The following is a 16,472-nucleotide window of genomic DNA, read 5'->3' as shown; positions in this document are numbered from 1 at the left end:
TTGGTATTGGCATTGATCTGGTCCATATTTTTGCAATGTAATGCCTTCTCCTGAGTGGGCTTGCTTGGAGCTCCTTGTTGTTGCTATGCCATGCTTTTAATTAAATCCTGAAGAGAAAGGGAAGGGAAACATCCAGATGATAAATCAGCTCTAGCTACAAGCAGCGTTGGATCAGCTTCTCTGGACTTGCCCTTCAGTGTTTGCTGATTACAGCAGGGACCATCTCCAAGGGTCAGGCACTTTGTAAACTCTTCACTCCTGGTGGTTTAGGAAGAGTGTCTCCCAATGGGGCATTCCCTTCTATCCACAGAGACATTAATGATTAACAACGATAACAGCTCTGCTTACTTAGAAAACTAAAATACCCTAAAGTCAAGTAAATCACAGTCCCTGGTGAAAGCTTGTTCCTGATTCATCCTTCTGCTTCTGCCTAGCCCTGGAAGTTTTCCTCTGCCAGGCAAAACCTCCATGAGAGGAGAGCAAAGATGAAAGTCTGTGCTTCTCTCACTATTGTCTTGGCTCTGAGTCTGAGCAGTGGCTGTACAAGGATGGTAAGTGATTCCTGCCTTTCAGAGGGGTGGATCAGCTGAGTGATGCCTGCAGGACCAGGTTGCCTTGGGGATGGATGAGTGAAGCCACTGAACAGACCCAGAGAAAGAGAGATTCAAAGGGAACACAGAAGGGATTAGCCAGGTGAAGGCTAACAGCAGCGCTCCCTGAGTGGGGGGACTGTGGGATAGCTGGTGCTTACCTTTCCCTGTTTAAAGCATTTGCTTACATCCATGCCTTGGTATGGAGGAGGAATGGGAGGGGAGGAAGGACCACAAAAATTGAAATCCTTTAAAAATATATCTCAGAAATGTGTTGACACAAGCAAGTACCTGCAGCAGCATGGAGGGAGAGTGCTCCACTGCCAGACATTGCTGCTGTCTGGTAACTGAACAGGCCAGTTTAGGTGGCTATCTTCTTCTTTTCAGACTTCTCCCTGTTTCCATGCCAAACCCCTCAGTGTTTTTGCATCATGCATCTTGTGTCTTTTTTGGGAGTATGTCTGCCAAGCACATGAAGCACTGCTGAGCAGGCTGTGATGGTTTGAATTTGCTACTTTGCTTAAACCCCACCACAGCCTGGCATCTACCACCATGGACTAGCCAGGGCAGTTATTCCACTGCTGCCTTATGGTCAGGATTGTGGCCTTAAGATCAGCTTTATTTCTCTAGCTAGGTTAAAACTAGCTCAGATATACTTAGATGATGTTATAATCCTAACTATCCCAGCAAATTACAAAAGTATGTCCTCAGATATTACTTGTGGGAGCAGAGAGGAAAAAGTAAAGATCATCCCTGGCTGAAGCCCTTGCTTGGTGGTGGCAGAGTCTGTGTAGAGTGCAAAAACTGTTCTTTCCTCAGAACTGTTCAAGCCCTCTCTATATATCTTAGCAACAGCTTTTCCTTAACCCTCACTTTTTATGTCCCCTGTCCATTTCTATGTTCATCATGTGTGCTTATTTGACTGCTTCTGTGATTTTTTTTTTTTGCTATAGTTCAACTGCTAGCACCTTTGGGGGCAGCAGCACTTTATTATTATATTATATTATATTATATTATATTATATTATATTATATTATATTATATTATATTATCCTTTTTTATCCTTTGCATTATCCTTTTTTTCATTATTTCCTGTGGCTTAAAATCAGCTCAGCCTAGTGCTCTTTGCTTGCGGATTGGCAAACCCAAATACAGTTAGAAGTTGCTTTTGTAACTAATGCCCTGGGGGATACAGCTAAATAGCAGGAAAAGGCAAATGTTGGGATATTATGTGTAACTGTGAACTGGCCCCATAATGCATGTATGCTTCCCGCTGAGAGAAATAAGAGATGCATCTCTTGGCAATAGAAGGATAAAATGGAGCAGAGCTTTGGCCTTTGTTGTGCTGTGCTGGGTTTTCCTGGTTTAGCTGGCACTTTCAAGAGCCAACGTGTATCTACCCTCTTTCACCAGACTGTACCCCAACGAAAAGCACAGGCAAATAAGATTTTCTCAGAAGCATTGGGAGAAACACAATGTCAGGGCACCCTGGAAAGTAGGTTTTTACCAGTGGTATGGTTCCCAGAGTGAATTTGTGTCTCCAATCCACATTCTCTTTTTCTCTTTATAGCACTACAAATCTGGGGCAGGAAGAGGCTCAAAGCATGGGTTCACTCGCCCACAAGGTACCAAGTCAAATCCAATAGGTTTTATGACAATAAGAATGGTCTGCCTGTCTGTATCCATGCTGTGCAAGTCAGTGGGAAGCCTGTCTTTGTTTCAACATGAATAAGGATTATAGAATGGTTATGCCAATATTAATTTCTGTTTAAAGGGGAATTTGAGATTAGCTCAGGAATCTCAGGTAATTTTCCTTCAGGTGCAGATTAATGGGAAGGTGCTGATGGGATTTTAGTTTGCCTGAGCTGGCACGGCTTTATATTATTTCACAAGGTGGTGTGGCTGAAGATGTGCAACAACCTTTAATCAGAGCTGCAGCTGCCCTGTAACTTTCAAGCACATGAACTCTTTGTATGTACAGGTTCAGTTTCTACCTTGGCCCTTGATCTCTCTGTGGGAGAATGGTTTGAGTTGCATGCAGCTTTCTGGGTGGCATTTGTTCTGGTGTCAGTACAATGATCAGACATCCTGGCTTTGGGAGAGTGTTGCAGTTTTCATTTTTAAAGCTGTTATTGTCCTGTGCTTTTGTTGTTGAAAATTACATGCATTGGACCATTTGTAGGGGTTTTATAGGTTGTAACAGTCTTCAGTGGACTTTGGGATGCAATATATCCTGAATGGGGATGTATTTTCACAACTCTCCTGCCTGCCTTTACTGGGAGATATCAGACAGAAAGTTGATATCAGAACAATTTGCTTAATTAGTTCAGAGAATGAGAACTGGGATTGACAAGGGGATGGCAGTGGCTATTTCACATTGATAGAGAAGGAGGCAGTTAGGACAGATGGAGTCACCATAATTCCAAGTGATTAAGAAGGAGCTGGACCACAGGGATAGGTTATTTTTTCTGCAATGCCAATAACTGACCTCAGCATCTCTTTGAGATATCTGGGCTCATGAAAATTAACAGATATTGTAAGAGTGTGCAGGAGCCCCAGCCAGCGCAGGAGGGGTAAGCTCAGGACAAGGAGCAGTTGTACATCCTCTCTGAGAAATGGAAATGTGCTGTGCTGCCAGTTTGGGTGAATGCTCCATTTCTCTCTAACGGCAGTGGTTGGCTTCCCATTCAGACTTTGGGATTTCAAAACAGATCTATTTTATTTTAATGGTTAAATAAGCTCTGACAGTTTTTCATTGTCTTTTTTGTCTTCAGCCTCTCTCATTCTCAAGACTCATCTTGAAAGATTTTTTTTCTTATAGACTCCCACTAGCCTTCCTTAAACTCCCACCACCCTTCCTTAGACTGCCATCACTGATGTGGCAAATACAAAACTTGCCCTTTTTAGACACTGGTCCCATTAGTTTCTCCCCACTTGCAAGAAATCTGCTTTTCCCAAAGCGAAGGTGGTATGATCAAAATTCTCTCTCTACCCCCAACCTTTAAAACCTTCTTCCTCCTGACTGTTTCTATTTCAGTTTGTACTGTCTGGTTCCTTAATTATTTTCAACAGATATTACAATGTGATATAGAGCCTGAAAGGATACAACTTCAGAAATTATTTTAATATGCAATTACAATACTACATAATTAGAAATGAAAATTGCAATTAATGAATATAATTGGCATTTGCTGTACCAGAAATGACAGTATATTTTGAACTGAAATGATCTGTGATCTTCGTTCCACAGCAGAGTCCATTAATCTTTGTTGATTCAGTCATTATGTAGGATTTTAAGTTGCTTCTTATGCACTAGACATTGCAGAGACAGAGTCCTGAGTACAGCTGAAAAAATTGCAGATATCTATCTTCATAATTTCATATAATAGTATATAATATAATTTGTGGGTTGGTTTTCAGCTGCATTATGAGTTTTTTATATTTGTGTTTCAGTGTTTACAGAGGATGGATTTTTATGCAAATTTCCTTTCCGGTTTGGTGGAAGGTTTTATCACACGTGTTTATCAAATTCATTTTCCAGAAAGAAATGGTGAGTTGACATTGCTCATAAATGAAAGCAGCATTCAAATGAAATGTCATCCTTTCAGTGCTTTAATCTTGCTTTTGGAATAATTAACATGAGCTTGAAGCTGTGCCCAAGGAGACTGGCGCAGTTCTGCTGCTGATAGTCATGGCCCTGGGGTCAAGACCTGCCCAGGGGGAAGGGAGCCCTGGCACCGGGTTTCCACGGCCACAGGATGCTCAGGAACTGCAGAAATGTTTCCTTGCTGCCCTTCCTATTGGAATTGCAACTTACATGAGTGACAAGAGCTTGTACAGAAGAAGCAGAACAAACTGTTAGAAACCCTCTGCTGAAAGAGAAAGGAGAGACACAGACACCTGTAAGAGAGGACACTTGGTTAAGGGGCTGCTTGATTTGTGCAGGCTGTACTTGTGCTGCAGCAGAGACCATCTGATTTTTGATGAAAGCTGTTTTCTCCCTGCCCCCATGTCTCTAATTTCTATCCAGATTGGCACCAGAACCCCTTTGGACAGTGCAGTACTAAGAAGTGAGGTATTACTCCTGTTTGTTGGTTAATGATTTATTCTACTAATGTGTTTAAGGCCAGATCTCCTTCTTTTGAGCAAAGGTTACTCTTTTACTTTTGCAGAAGCTGTTAGAAGTATTCATGATCCATTTTTGGGGTAGGGGCAGTCAGGTGGGAACCCTACTGAATTAAACCACTGAATAAAAAAGATTAACTTTGCAGACAAACTCATATGATAGGGACATATTAACTGAAATCAAAGGCAACAAAGCAGAGAATATGTGGGTACCAGTAATGTGAGAATTATGCCCAGATCAGCCATGTGAAAGGCAAACACTTGCCTGTTTTCAGGAGATAATATTCTAGAGTTTATTTTACTCGTCCAGGCAGGGCAGAACTCTCATTTTTTATACTGGACTGTCTAATTTTTTCATGATCTGCTGGCGTCTTTCTGATGGCACATCTGTTTCAAGTGTAAGTGCTGGTGTAATGTAAACAGCACAACACAAGCCTGCTTACAAAAACGGACACCGAGCTTTAGCCTAGGGAACCACTTCAGAATTTCCCCAATATCCACTGATACAACCCAGCTAATAAAAGCCTCCAGGAAACAAGAATTTGAGACTATCTTATCTTTCCCTTAAGAAAGGAAACAGGAATAATTTACCAGTTTGAATCCTGTCTTTGATGAACTGTAGCCACGTCACTTTGATGACCTTAGTACTCACCTAATTTCATGCAATGCTTAAGAGGGATCCTGTTAATACATGACACTGTGTATTTGTTTTTTAGCCAGTTAGGCCACAGAAATGGAAAAACCTGTGAATGGATGGAGTCCAAGGTTAGAGCACACTTTAGAGCTGACCTTGAACAACTTGCTCTTATGCTTGCGACTTTTAAAAAGCCATTTACAAGCAGGGAGACAAGGAGGAGGACAGCTGGAGTTATTTGGATTTGACAGACCATTTCACCCTACGGGTGACCTTCTGACCAGTGTTTACTCATCACTCATAAGCTAAAAGCAACTTAACGTGTGACTTCGGGCACAGAGATGCCGGGAAAAGAGCCCTGAATAGCAGTTGGGAAACCTGCTCTGTGCATTTTCTGTGTGACTTGGCGCTAACCCAGGCTGGACTTACAATGATCCCAGGGAACCTGGAAGGCAGCAGGTGAGGGCAAGGCTTGTGCCCTTCCTGCTCCTGCCTCCTGCAAGCTGCTAGTAAGGGATGATGGGAGGCTGGATCCAAGGTGAATTCCAGGAAACCCGACCAGCAGAGCACTGACTTACGCGTTTAAGTTCATGTCCTCAGTCCTCAAGTCATACTTTGAGTCAGGACTACAGGCAGGACTACACAGGGCAGGCCAAACCCCACACAAATTGGCTTTAGACTTATGTTTTCTCACACTAGATACGACACGGATACCGTGTTTCAACATAAATCTGCTCCTGACCACAGAAAACTCTCCCTGCTTTCTTTGACAGCAACAAAACGAACTTGTATCTTTATAAATATTTATTGAAAATACAGGAAAGAAGACAAAATAATTGCACTATTTAAATAACAGTCTTCCTATAACAGCATCCTGTATTGCTTATCCCCTTAATTATAATCTCTTTTCACAGATAAATTTCCATTTAGTGGCCTATTACCAAGTCTTACATGATTTCTTGCTAAAGATACAGTGTAAATTTTCCTTTGGGGCTGAGGAGAAAAAAAAAAATAGCTGTAATTGCTACTGAGTTTCATTGGTACCTCCATAAAGACAGAGCAGTGTAGGGACAGACAAAATGAGGGTGCAGCGAACACTTGTGAGAATAAAAGGGGAGGGTGGTCTGAACTGGACCAAGCTGTGTCTGCAGGGAAGCTGCCAGCACCCTGTCCCTGTGTCCCAGGGAGGGATGGGTTCCTCAGATTCTGTTCAAGGGGAATGGCAGGAGCAGACCCTGCCTGAGATTTTGGCTACAAATTTGTTGACTCATACCCTGCAGAGCTTTATCCTGTGCTTGAGTTCTGGATGGGCGGGGTCCCTGTACAAGGCTGAGCTTAGATCCGTGTAGGAAGGACATGATCTAATCATCTTCCTTGGAAACAAGAAGATGACTTTTGATACGTTGGCCACAGACTGCAAACAGTGCTTTTTGACCAGCGGGATTACAAGATGGGGAGTTTACGACAGTCCTGGAAAGGAGAAGTACCTGTGAGCTGAGCTGGGAGATGTCAAGCATCAGGCTCTGAATTTTTTGGAGCTGGTATTTGTAGGTCTGGTGTTGTCAGGCCAAAGTCTGGCTGTGTCTCATGGTCAGGACAATACCTAAAAAGGTCTCAGGCAACCTCCAAGTCTCAAACACAGTGACAACACCAAGTGTGATAGCAAAGCTCTTTCCTTAGACCTGTCTGCCTTCGGCCTGGGGCTTTGCTTGTTCTGCAAAACATCCTATTTTAAGGCTCCCTATGCTCCTGGTGGGAAAAACCAGCCGACTTTCCATTTATCCTGCCTGCCAGTCAGGCCTCATCTGTGCCACACCCTTTTGTTTGTCCATTCCCATGTTGTTTACCATGAAAGGATTTAAAACGTTATTTAAATCAATCCCTTGTAGTGGACTTTTCTGATATAATTAGTTCAGTATCTCTGTCTTCATGTTTTCACTTTCATGTTAATAATTTTATATGACAAGCTGATGTAAAGGTATTTGCTATCCCATAAATTTCGAGTGTGGGCACATTTCCAAATAGCAAATAAAGAAATAATAAGGCCATTGGGTTGGTTTGGGGGCTGGAGGTAACAAGACTGAAATGTCACCCTCAGACAAAACATTTCTAAAAGAAAAGGAGGGAGACAAGTGAAATAGCTTTGAGGATGAGCTGAGATTCTCACAGAGAGTGAGATCTGTGGTGGAAATCTAAAAGGATTATGTCTGTGCAAGAAGCTTGGCAACAAGGAAGCAGCTTGGTGTGGCATGGGAGGACCAACCTCATTGCAGTCACTGCAAGGAAAAAGAGAAGCACTGGCTGTGGAGAACATTGAGTGGGAGCACCAGTGGTTTGTGGAGAGCTGCTAGAAGAAGCCTCTGTCAGGGTCTCTGACAACAAAAACTCTTTTAAGATGGAAAAATTTGAGATTCCTCTTTGCTTAGAACTTGGCTGCTGCTGGACAGTGACAGAAGCAGTGCTGAAGACACTTTTAACTCATCTTCATTCTCGTGCATACTAGACCGCCCTTATAAAGAAAGCACAATTCATTTCCCACTGAAGGATCTTAGAGAAATTTCCATCAGCTCCCAGCAATTGCATCAGCCTTAATTCCTGTGAGAGAACAGCCTCTTTCAGTGTGTGCCACGTTAATCTGCACCAGACTACTGAGCACCTCTTTTAGTGCACCTTAGATAATTGAGGTCACCAAACTTAATATACGTGGCCTGTTCAGATGCTCCATAGGAATTATGCATTTTAAATACCACATAGCATCTAATTCAGAAGGAAAATAGGGCAGTCTAAATGTAGACATGCGCTACAATAAAATTTCAATCTGACTTGATTTCAATCTAACTAAGATTTCAATGCAATTTCAATCTAACATCCTGGGGTGAAAAATTTGATCACGCAACTGCTCAAGGAATGATAAAACCATGCACAATGAAAACAGATCATCAGGCACATTAAATAAACTCCCGTGTCTTCTAATGTCATGTAGCTGACATGACATTATTCTGGCTAGGGAGGGTGTTTTGGTGGATGGTGGACTGGGACAGGACGTGGCACTCCAAGGTTCTGCCTCAGTTCAGTCATGTGCTCCCTGTGTGTCCTTGGGGAAGCCTCCAAATCTACTCCTGCAAAAGAGGAATAACAGCTCAGTGCTTCTTGGAGTGCTCTGAGCCTGAGATAACAGACTGAGATAACAAACCACCAGCGAGGTAGACTCAGCCCCCTGCTCTGAAAAAAGGAAAGGTTTTATATGTGCCTTTGGAAATCACCACCGTGTCAGTTATTTCCTCATTTGATCTTGCAGGTTCCAAAATAAGAATGCTTTAAAGGAACTGAGTGTGAAAAGGGTGAAATGTGTTTCTCACTGAAAGTCAGGGAAAAGTCCCTTTGTGGACAGTCTCCTGCCTCCACAGATTATTACAGTAACAGTCAGGCATCAAAAATGGGCTGGGTCCTGTTATGCTTGTTTTGTAATAAGTAAAGAAGACATAATTTACTTGCTTTAATTTGCTTTTGGTTTTTATTTCTGTCTTTCATTTTCCAATCCCAGAAACAGAAAGAATGTTGGTTTTTTCTAAAGGATTCATTGAAAATCCCAGGCCCTGCATGTACATCTTATTTTTAATCTGTTTTTAATTTGAGAGAAGTGGACCAGAGCAACTTTAAAAAAAAGAAGGCGTATTTTTTCCCTCTCCTCTTACGAGAATTTGAATGAAACTGATCCTAATTAGAAAACAACAAGCATGATTTCCCAGGTTGCCAGGGTGCGAAGGCCCTGTAGTTTCAGTGCAAACATCCGGGTTGTTTAAAGATGCACTAAGCTGCACCTTTGATTCTTTTCAGGTGTTCAACCACACATAACTTTGACCGGGACAGGAGATGGGGACACTGTGCTTTGTTGCCCAGAGACCACTCAGGTAAGTCAAGCCATTGCTGAGTTGCTCCAGATTACCTGGCTCATGCTTGGCCACCTGCAGGAAGGAGGGACAGTGCCTTCAGTGCAACTTTTCTTTGTGTATTTATTTTGAAGCAAGCCTTCACATCAGCTGTTTCCATAATCTCTCTGTGATGCTGCACAACCATAGCATTAGACTGTGAGTATCACACAGTCTTTAATTCACTCTCTGTTGACTAACTCAAAGCCATGGAGAGAAATTATGGTAATGCCAGCATGGAAATCCAAACTCCTGCTGGAGCCAAACACAAAGGTGATCGTGTTCTCCTCCCTCATGGCTTGGATGTACCTTTTAGCTTTCCCTTCATTTACACAGCTGCATTTTCTCTCTGTTTGACCAATTAATTTTTCAGAAGGCACAGAAACGTTTGACACCCTGTACAACACACAGCCATCACTTCCAGCTTTCCTTTCATGAGATCTCGTGGGAAAGAGCAGATCTCAAACCCAGACTTCCTTGAGCTTTGGGCTGTGTCAGAGAAGACAAGAGGCCAGACATGTTCACTGCAAGAGTCCTGAGTGATAATGAAAGGATTACTTAGCTGAAGAGCTCTGTGGCTTCACGTGGTCACCACACTCCACTGCCACAATTACCTCATTGCGAAAGTCTGTCTAAAAGGGGAAGTCAAGGTCTGTGGCAAAGTCACCTTTATATGTAAAAAGTCACTTTAATTGATAGACTGGGTGAAACTTCAGCTGGGAATATGCATCCCTGCCTTCAGCAGTCCCTCAGTGACTGGCCTTTGCTTATATATATATAAATTCTCATTTCATACAGCCACAGACCAGCTTGAAAAATTGGGTGTTGCAGTGGTTGGACTTGATACCCCTGAGGCTTTTTGTGGATCTGTGTCTAAATGCTGATCCTATTCCTCTTTTTGCCGTCTCACTATTCTAAAATGAGACACATCTTATTTAGTCTGCAGGATATGACCAATAGCCTTAGGTGTTCACTTCCCACTTTCAAACGAAGGGCTTTTTCCACCAACCCCTTTCAGGGAGTTCTCCACAGTGTCAGGAGTCTTATTGCCAAGCTGATTGCAACCTACCAGAGCACTTGAAAAGCCAAGTTAGCTGAATCACGCTGACAGTCTAAAATTAAGCAGCGCACAGCATCATCTTTTTAAACGTAGCTACTTTAAATTATTTTCCAGCCTGGCTTTAAAACAGATTAACAGTAGATCAGAGGCCAGTGACCTAGCCCCAAAACAAGCAGCAATGTACACAACTCTGTAATGCAGGTGTGCCAGACATGAACATAGACTTTATGGGCAGTTCATGCTTACAAGAGTCAAGTTATGAAGGCTGCACTTAGTTATTAATCAGTGGTTTCCCAGAGCTTAAAATGTTGGTAGCTTTGACTTGTGACTGCTCGAATCCTCCAGTGAAACGCTCACTGTGATGGTGACAGACGGCTGACTCAAGGAGACTCTTCCAGGAACTGAAAGAGCTGTCCAAGCCTAGTGTTACACATCTGGGGGTGCCTTGTGCCACCTCCGTCTGCCCATCACCATTGTTCTGCCAGACATCTGGCTGCCTGCAGGCCTTTTTTGGGCTTCCTGGCTCATTTGTGCCTGTTACCCACAACAGTGTTGGATAGGGTGTGTTGGAACAAGAAGGCTGCCCTTTCTGCCTGCCAGGGTATCTCTATGTACCCTAACATCAGCGAGGGCTTTTCCTGGCTACTGGTTTTCCTTCAGGAAACAAAAAAAAAAACCCAAACCCACCACCAACAAAGTTATATGTGTGAGAGATGAAAGGAAGGAGAAAAAAGGATGGGGTAGCTGCAAGGGATCACTGCTGGCTGTTGCAAAATAAAAGATAATCCCTTTATTTCTGGAAGCATTTAGAATTTGAAAAATTAAATAAAAGGTTTATGGCTGTTATTTTATTTATAAAGGTAAGTCTACTTGGCTTTTTTTAAAGCAGCAAGCACTGTATTTGGACTTGGGAAATGTTTAACAGATCATTAACCATAGCTTAGACTACAGGCTTGTGACGAGGTTGAAAGGAAAAGCAACAGAATGGATGAAGGGAATTTGAAGCAAAAGAAGGAAAATTTGCCTGCTGTGGGAGAAATAAGCAGTCAAACTGAACAATGCAGATCCTTTAAATGTGTAAAATAATACTTTTTTTTTTTTTTTAATCCATTAAAGTATTAAATCTTTGGGTGTTTTTTTTTTTTTTCTTGAAAAACAAGAAAAAATGGCATTTCAGGGAGAGAGTATCCTTCAGTTGGTGAGCAGTGCATCTACTGGCATGGAGAAGGAGTGTCTTTAGAGCAAAGGCTGGAGCACAAACTCTCTCCAGGCCAAGAATACTACATGTATGTGACAAGTCAACTTCTGAATGTTGGAGGTGCTTACAAATCAATGTTAAGCAAGTGCTGGAAGCTTTGATCCAGGAAAATACATCTGCCAAATTTAAGGGAAAGTTTAACCAAGAAACCTTTAGCTTTAGGATGAAGTGAAGCTTGGGCTTCAGGAAGTTTCTGCTGGAGGGATGTGTTAGTATCCACACATGTGGGCCACCTGGGCCGTGCATGCATAACTCACATATATGTACAAATATCCATAAATGTGAGATGCCCCTATAGATGGGACTTCCAGAGTTCGGGCAGTCTGGTAGGATTACTTCTCTGAATGTCTGGAAATCTTGGACAAATGGCCAAAACCCCAGGGAGACCCTAACATGGGGGAGAAAATTGCCAGACAGTACTTTTAAGATCTCTCTGGACTGATATGAAAAGTAGTAGAGTGGTGTGGGTTGTGCAGGCAAGAGGAGGAGGCATCATCCCCCGAGGAGCTCCAAGGAAGGTGGGTGGCAGAAAGACAAAGTTTTTGTTGGGAAATACAGGCAGAAAGGTGAGACAAGGCCACTGCTCAATTAGCAGAGACTCGGAGAGGTGAAGCTGCAGTTGAGAGCTAGCAAGCATGGAGTGTTTTACCTGTGAGGGTGCTTTGGACAGTGCTGAGAAAGTGTGAACTTGGCACTGCCCAGTTAATGGATAGTTAATAGTGGGCAGGATTCTCCACTGGGAACTGAGATGTGTCCATCTGCTTATGAACAGAAGGTGTTCCTGGACTCCAGGAAAGATGTGGAGCAACACAGAACATGCCTGGAAGGTCAGACTGGAGTGGTGGGTGGGATGTAGTGAGGGACAGATTGAGAAATAAATGAATGAGTGGAAGTGCTTTTGGCAGATTTAACAAGGGTACAAAAAGAATTTCTTGAGCATTTGTTACAGCAGAAGATGACTTGGAGATCACGTCATGGTTTGGATATAGTGGGAATAGGAAATACACGATTTTCCTTTGAGGAAACATTACAGCACCAGAAGTTTCATAACTATCAACAGCAGGAAGGGTAGGAATGTCACTGACTTGCTTTCCCTTGATGTTATCCTGGACTGAAACTACTAGTGAATACACCCAGACCTGCTATCTTATAGGAATTACCTCACTCTCTTCTGAAGTAAATATTTTGATCTGTGCAGGGGAACCTCAGATTTACACTGCTGTAGCAAACTGCAGGACGCACCCTTTGTGCTTCACTCCAGCCCTGTTTGCGTGTGCCTGTGCCTCTACGTGTTGCATCCCATGCTCAGGACACATTGTCTTGCTGAAGAAGCACCTGGATTAAGTAACCCTGGAGATGGCCTAGCAGAGTTTGACTAGCATGAAAAAGTAAGATTTGAATGCAGACAAGGTGTTGGGCCAGCTCTGGAGCAGGTGTAAACATGCTGTTGGTTAACTTCAGGGGAGGTGCATCCCTCAGCACTGCCTGAAATCAGAAACACTGCCCGACCAGCAAGACTCTTACTACTTTTGCATTGCACATTGCCAAGTAAAGATTCTATTTCAGGCGTTGTCCTGGCACCTAAGTCCTCCCCCACCACGTTTTCCCATCATTCAGAAAGTTCCCTAGTAAATGGAGATACGCTAGGCTGGTTAAGTTTTCACCTTCCTTGGCGTGATTTACTTGGATGTGCTTTGTGGTTTGCTTTACAATTTTCCCCTTGGTTCCAGCTGTCCATTAGTTTTAGACATCACCCAAAACCTCAGAGCAAATTCTTCCTTCGTGCGGTTTGAAGAGATGCACGATCCCGGCGATGGATGTGGCAAGGTGAAGGCTGCAGGGCAGGAGGGCGGGCAGAGGCAGCGCCGCAGCTTTCCTCCCTCCCCAGTGCAAAGGCACAGCTCCATCTTGTGGGCACCTGTCCCGTCTTCTTCCTCACCACAGTGGCAGCTCTGGTGACTTCAGGTGCGCCCGGACCTACCCCCTTCAGACAACTCAGTCTGGGGGGTGAAGGTTCAGCTCAGTGATTTAGCATATGGTTTTTAAAAGCTGGATAAATGTATCTGTTTTACACCTGGAAACAAAGCCGCTGTCAACTGGTTGGACAAACTTTGTTTTATGTTAATAGATGGCATTAAACCCACTGAGCATTGAACCAAAATGGTTCGTGGAGCCAAAAGGACAAAGCATGACTTGTACCATACTTACTAACAATAACTTCTTATGTGGCTTCCCTAGATCACTGTGCAGACAACCCCTGCCAAAACGGAGGGACCTGTTCTCTCACTCACAGCCACAGGATGTACTACTGTACCTGTCCCGAGGAATTCACAGGAGAGGACTGTCAGCTGAGTAAGTATCTTCTACCACGAGTGTTACAACATGAAACATGAATAGTAAGTAGAGCTCATTAATGTTTGCTTAATGAAAAGGTAGTGCTGTTGTGATGGGAGAGACCGCTGCAGCACGAACATTTGTGTAGGTGGATTTCCAAATGGTTATGACAATCCATTCCTGATAGGACAACTGAAAATAGCTTGACTGTACAATTAAAAATCCAATTATGCTCTGGGCATGGGAAACATAAAAAGCCTCTTCCCCTTCCTTTGCTGTTTTTAAAGATTTAAATATCCCTTACATGTCTGGAAATTGCTAATATCTAGTCGGCAATGCACAGAGACATGAAAAGCAGCACAGTTTCAGGTGGTGCCTTATCCCTCATGTACATGCACATACTGGGTACAGTGATGCTGTCCTCCTCACAGGGCTGTAGGAGAAAGTCACCTCTGTCCTGAGGTTCCTGGAGCTGCTGCTCTACTGGCTCAGTGCCTCCACACTATGGAGGCTGGCTAGCTTGAGAAACACTGTCAACAAACATGGATCTGCTCAACAGCAAAAAAGGGATGAGCAGGGAATGTTAATAGGGATTGTGGTGCCACTTCTTGCAAGAAATAAAATCTGAAAGCTTGTGTTGTTTGTAAAACTTTGTTTCAGAGAAATGCTTTGACAACAGCCTCTACGAATCCTTTGATGTGGGCATGAGCTGGTCAAGAGTCCAACAAGGAGTAGTGGAGCAGTGCACGTGTGTGAACGGCCAGATCGAGTGTGAGCCTGTGGAACACAAAAGTAAGGCTCTGTTTTGTACCACAGCTGTAGGTCTGCATGGAGTGGGGATAAAGGTCAGTGAGGGTATCAAAGCCTGAGTGGTGTTACACACCCTAATGTTACCCTTGCAGCTCATGTACCCTCTCTAAAACACAATATTTTAGCTTTCCTTTCCAAGAGTGAGCAGTTATACTGACCCAGGAAATCCCTTCAACGTGTCCGTCCTTATTTGAGGGAGCAACTATTTGCATTATGATGAATTTTAGGGACCCACCTCAGTGTTTTCCTTGAGAGGGGTGAAACCCTGATCTGCAGCATGTAAGAATATACAACAGGTCATGTAGAAGAAGCGGTAAATTTTTTTCTCCTGCGCACCAACAGTCACTTCATATTGCTGTTTCACCTCTGTGTTTCTTCCCAAGCCCATCCCATTCTTAAACTGCCAGCATGTAAATTTCACCTGCCTCCAAGATCCCATAAGGCCTGCATTGACCCCAGAGCCCCCATGATTTTTGGCCCATTCCTGGCAGGGGTGACGCTTACATTATGAAGCCTCCTCCTTGTTTAGGGGCTGCCAGGAGCCCAACACCCTGGCCAGCCAGCACAGGATATGCACTTTGGGATGTCACCCATCAGAAGAAGCCAGCACAGCACCTTTCATTTGGAGGAGAGATGTTGGGAGGCAAATTATGAACCTCACCTATGCAGGCGCTCTGGTATGGCTATTCTGTTACTCAGTCTGGCTAACTTTTACCCTGCCCAGATTCACAAGTAAGTTACAGCAAAAATAAATTTCATAAAAGCCTTTCGAAATATGTAGGTGCTTTTTTCCCCCCCACTTAAGTATGGAGAGTCAGTGGCTTTCTATGACATTGAGAGTCCATGTGAGAGGTGGGAAATTTGATAGCACTTAATACTTCCCAATTACAGATCTTAAATATTTAACTGAGCTCCCTACTCGATGTGTTATTTTAAATTCTAATAGACTTCAGTGGCAAGCATGGAATTGGCAGAACCCTCCTTAGAGAAAGAAATGTTAATACCATTACCACTAGTAATAATAACCACCCCCATTTTACCTATTGTTCATTGAAAATATCTTTCAATAGCTGACATTATCCAATAGCAGTGAAAACAATGAGACAGACCTTAGTGGGCAGAAATCAGTCGAGTTTCCTTTTCTTCAATTTATCACAAGTGTAGGTCTAATATAAGCAAAAAAAGATAAACTGGCCCCAAATGCATATGCACAAGGAGATGCTCTAGAGTAAGTTAAAATGGACTGATTCTCTAGAATAATTTGTACCTTTGGTTTGATCTTTGGTTGTGTTTTCTTGTAGGTTGTGTTCATAATCCTTGCATGAATGGTGGAGAGTGCAAGATGCTTACCTCCACTGGGAAAATAGTATGTGACTGCAAAGAAAATTATGCAGGGAAGTATTGCAATATTGGTAAGTATAACAACCTACAGGCAGACAGAATTCGGAGTTTTCATCTGGGTGTAAGGCTGCTGGGTTTGGCTCTGTTGTATTCTGCATTTGAGGACGTTTTTCGTAACAACTGAAAAGTCACACAGAACAAGGGTTTAATGTGTTTCTCCAGTGTAAAAGATAACACACACTTCACCACTGAGACTCTGGTTCTAAAAATATTTTTTCATGCCCTTCACTTGATAGAAAATCAAACACAGAAATTTTAATCCAATTACACATGCCTATAAATTAAGTGCATGCTTCCATTTTGCAGAATCAGTCACAGAGTTGTACTCTAG

The 16,472-nt window shown here is 43.0% G+C and overlaps 1 protein-coding gene across 1 annotated transcript in view; it reads left to right on the top strand.

Annotated features, from left to right (window-relative positions):
* Positions 1–425: 425 nt before the first annotated feature.
* HGFAC (HGF activator) overlaps positions 426–16,472 on the top strand; it is a 41,321-nt gene continuing 25,274 nt past the window's right edge. The window contains exons 1-7 of the mRNA XM_066185245.1: positions 426–551; positions 2,161–2,215; positions 4,044–4,140; positions 9,187–9,260; positions 13,835–13,948; positions 14,591–14,722; positions 16,042–16,152. Of these exons, the coding sequence (XP_066041342.1) occupies positions 486–551; positions 2,161–2,215; positions 4,044–4,140; positions 9,187–9,260; positions 13,835–13,948; positions 14,591–14,722; positions 16,042–16,152 (649 nt within the window). The 5' untranslated portion in view covers positions 426–485. The remainder of the gene's footprint in view (positions 552–2,160; positions 2,216–4,043; positions 4,141–9,186; positions 9,261–13,834; positions 13,949–14,590; positions 14,723–16,041; positions 16,153–16,472) is intronic.

This window comes from Chamaea fasciata, unplaced genomic scaffold (assembly GCF_029207755.1).
Source record: "Chamaea fasciata isolate MVZ Bird 193981 ecotype frontalis unplaced genomic scaffold, bChaFas1.0.hap1 SCAF_6, whole genome shotgun sequence".
Lineage (NCBI taxonomy): Eukaryota > Metazoa > Chordata > Aves > Passeriformes > Sylviidae > Chamaea > Chamaea fasciata.
This window is presented reverse-complemented; position numbering and strand designations above follow the sequence as displayed.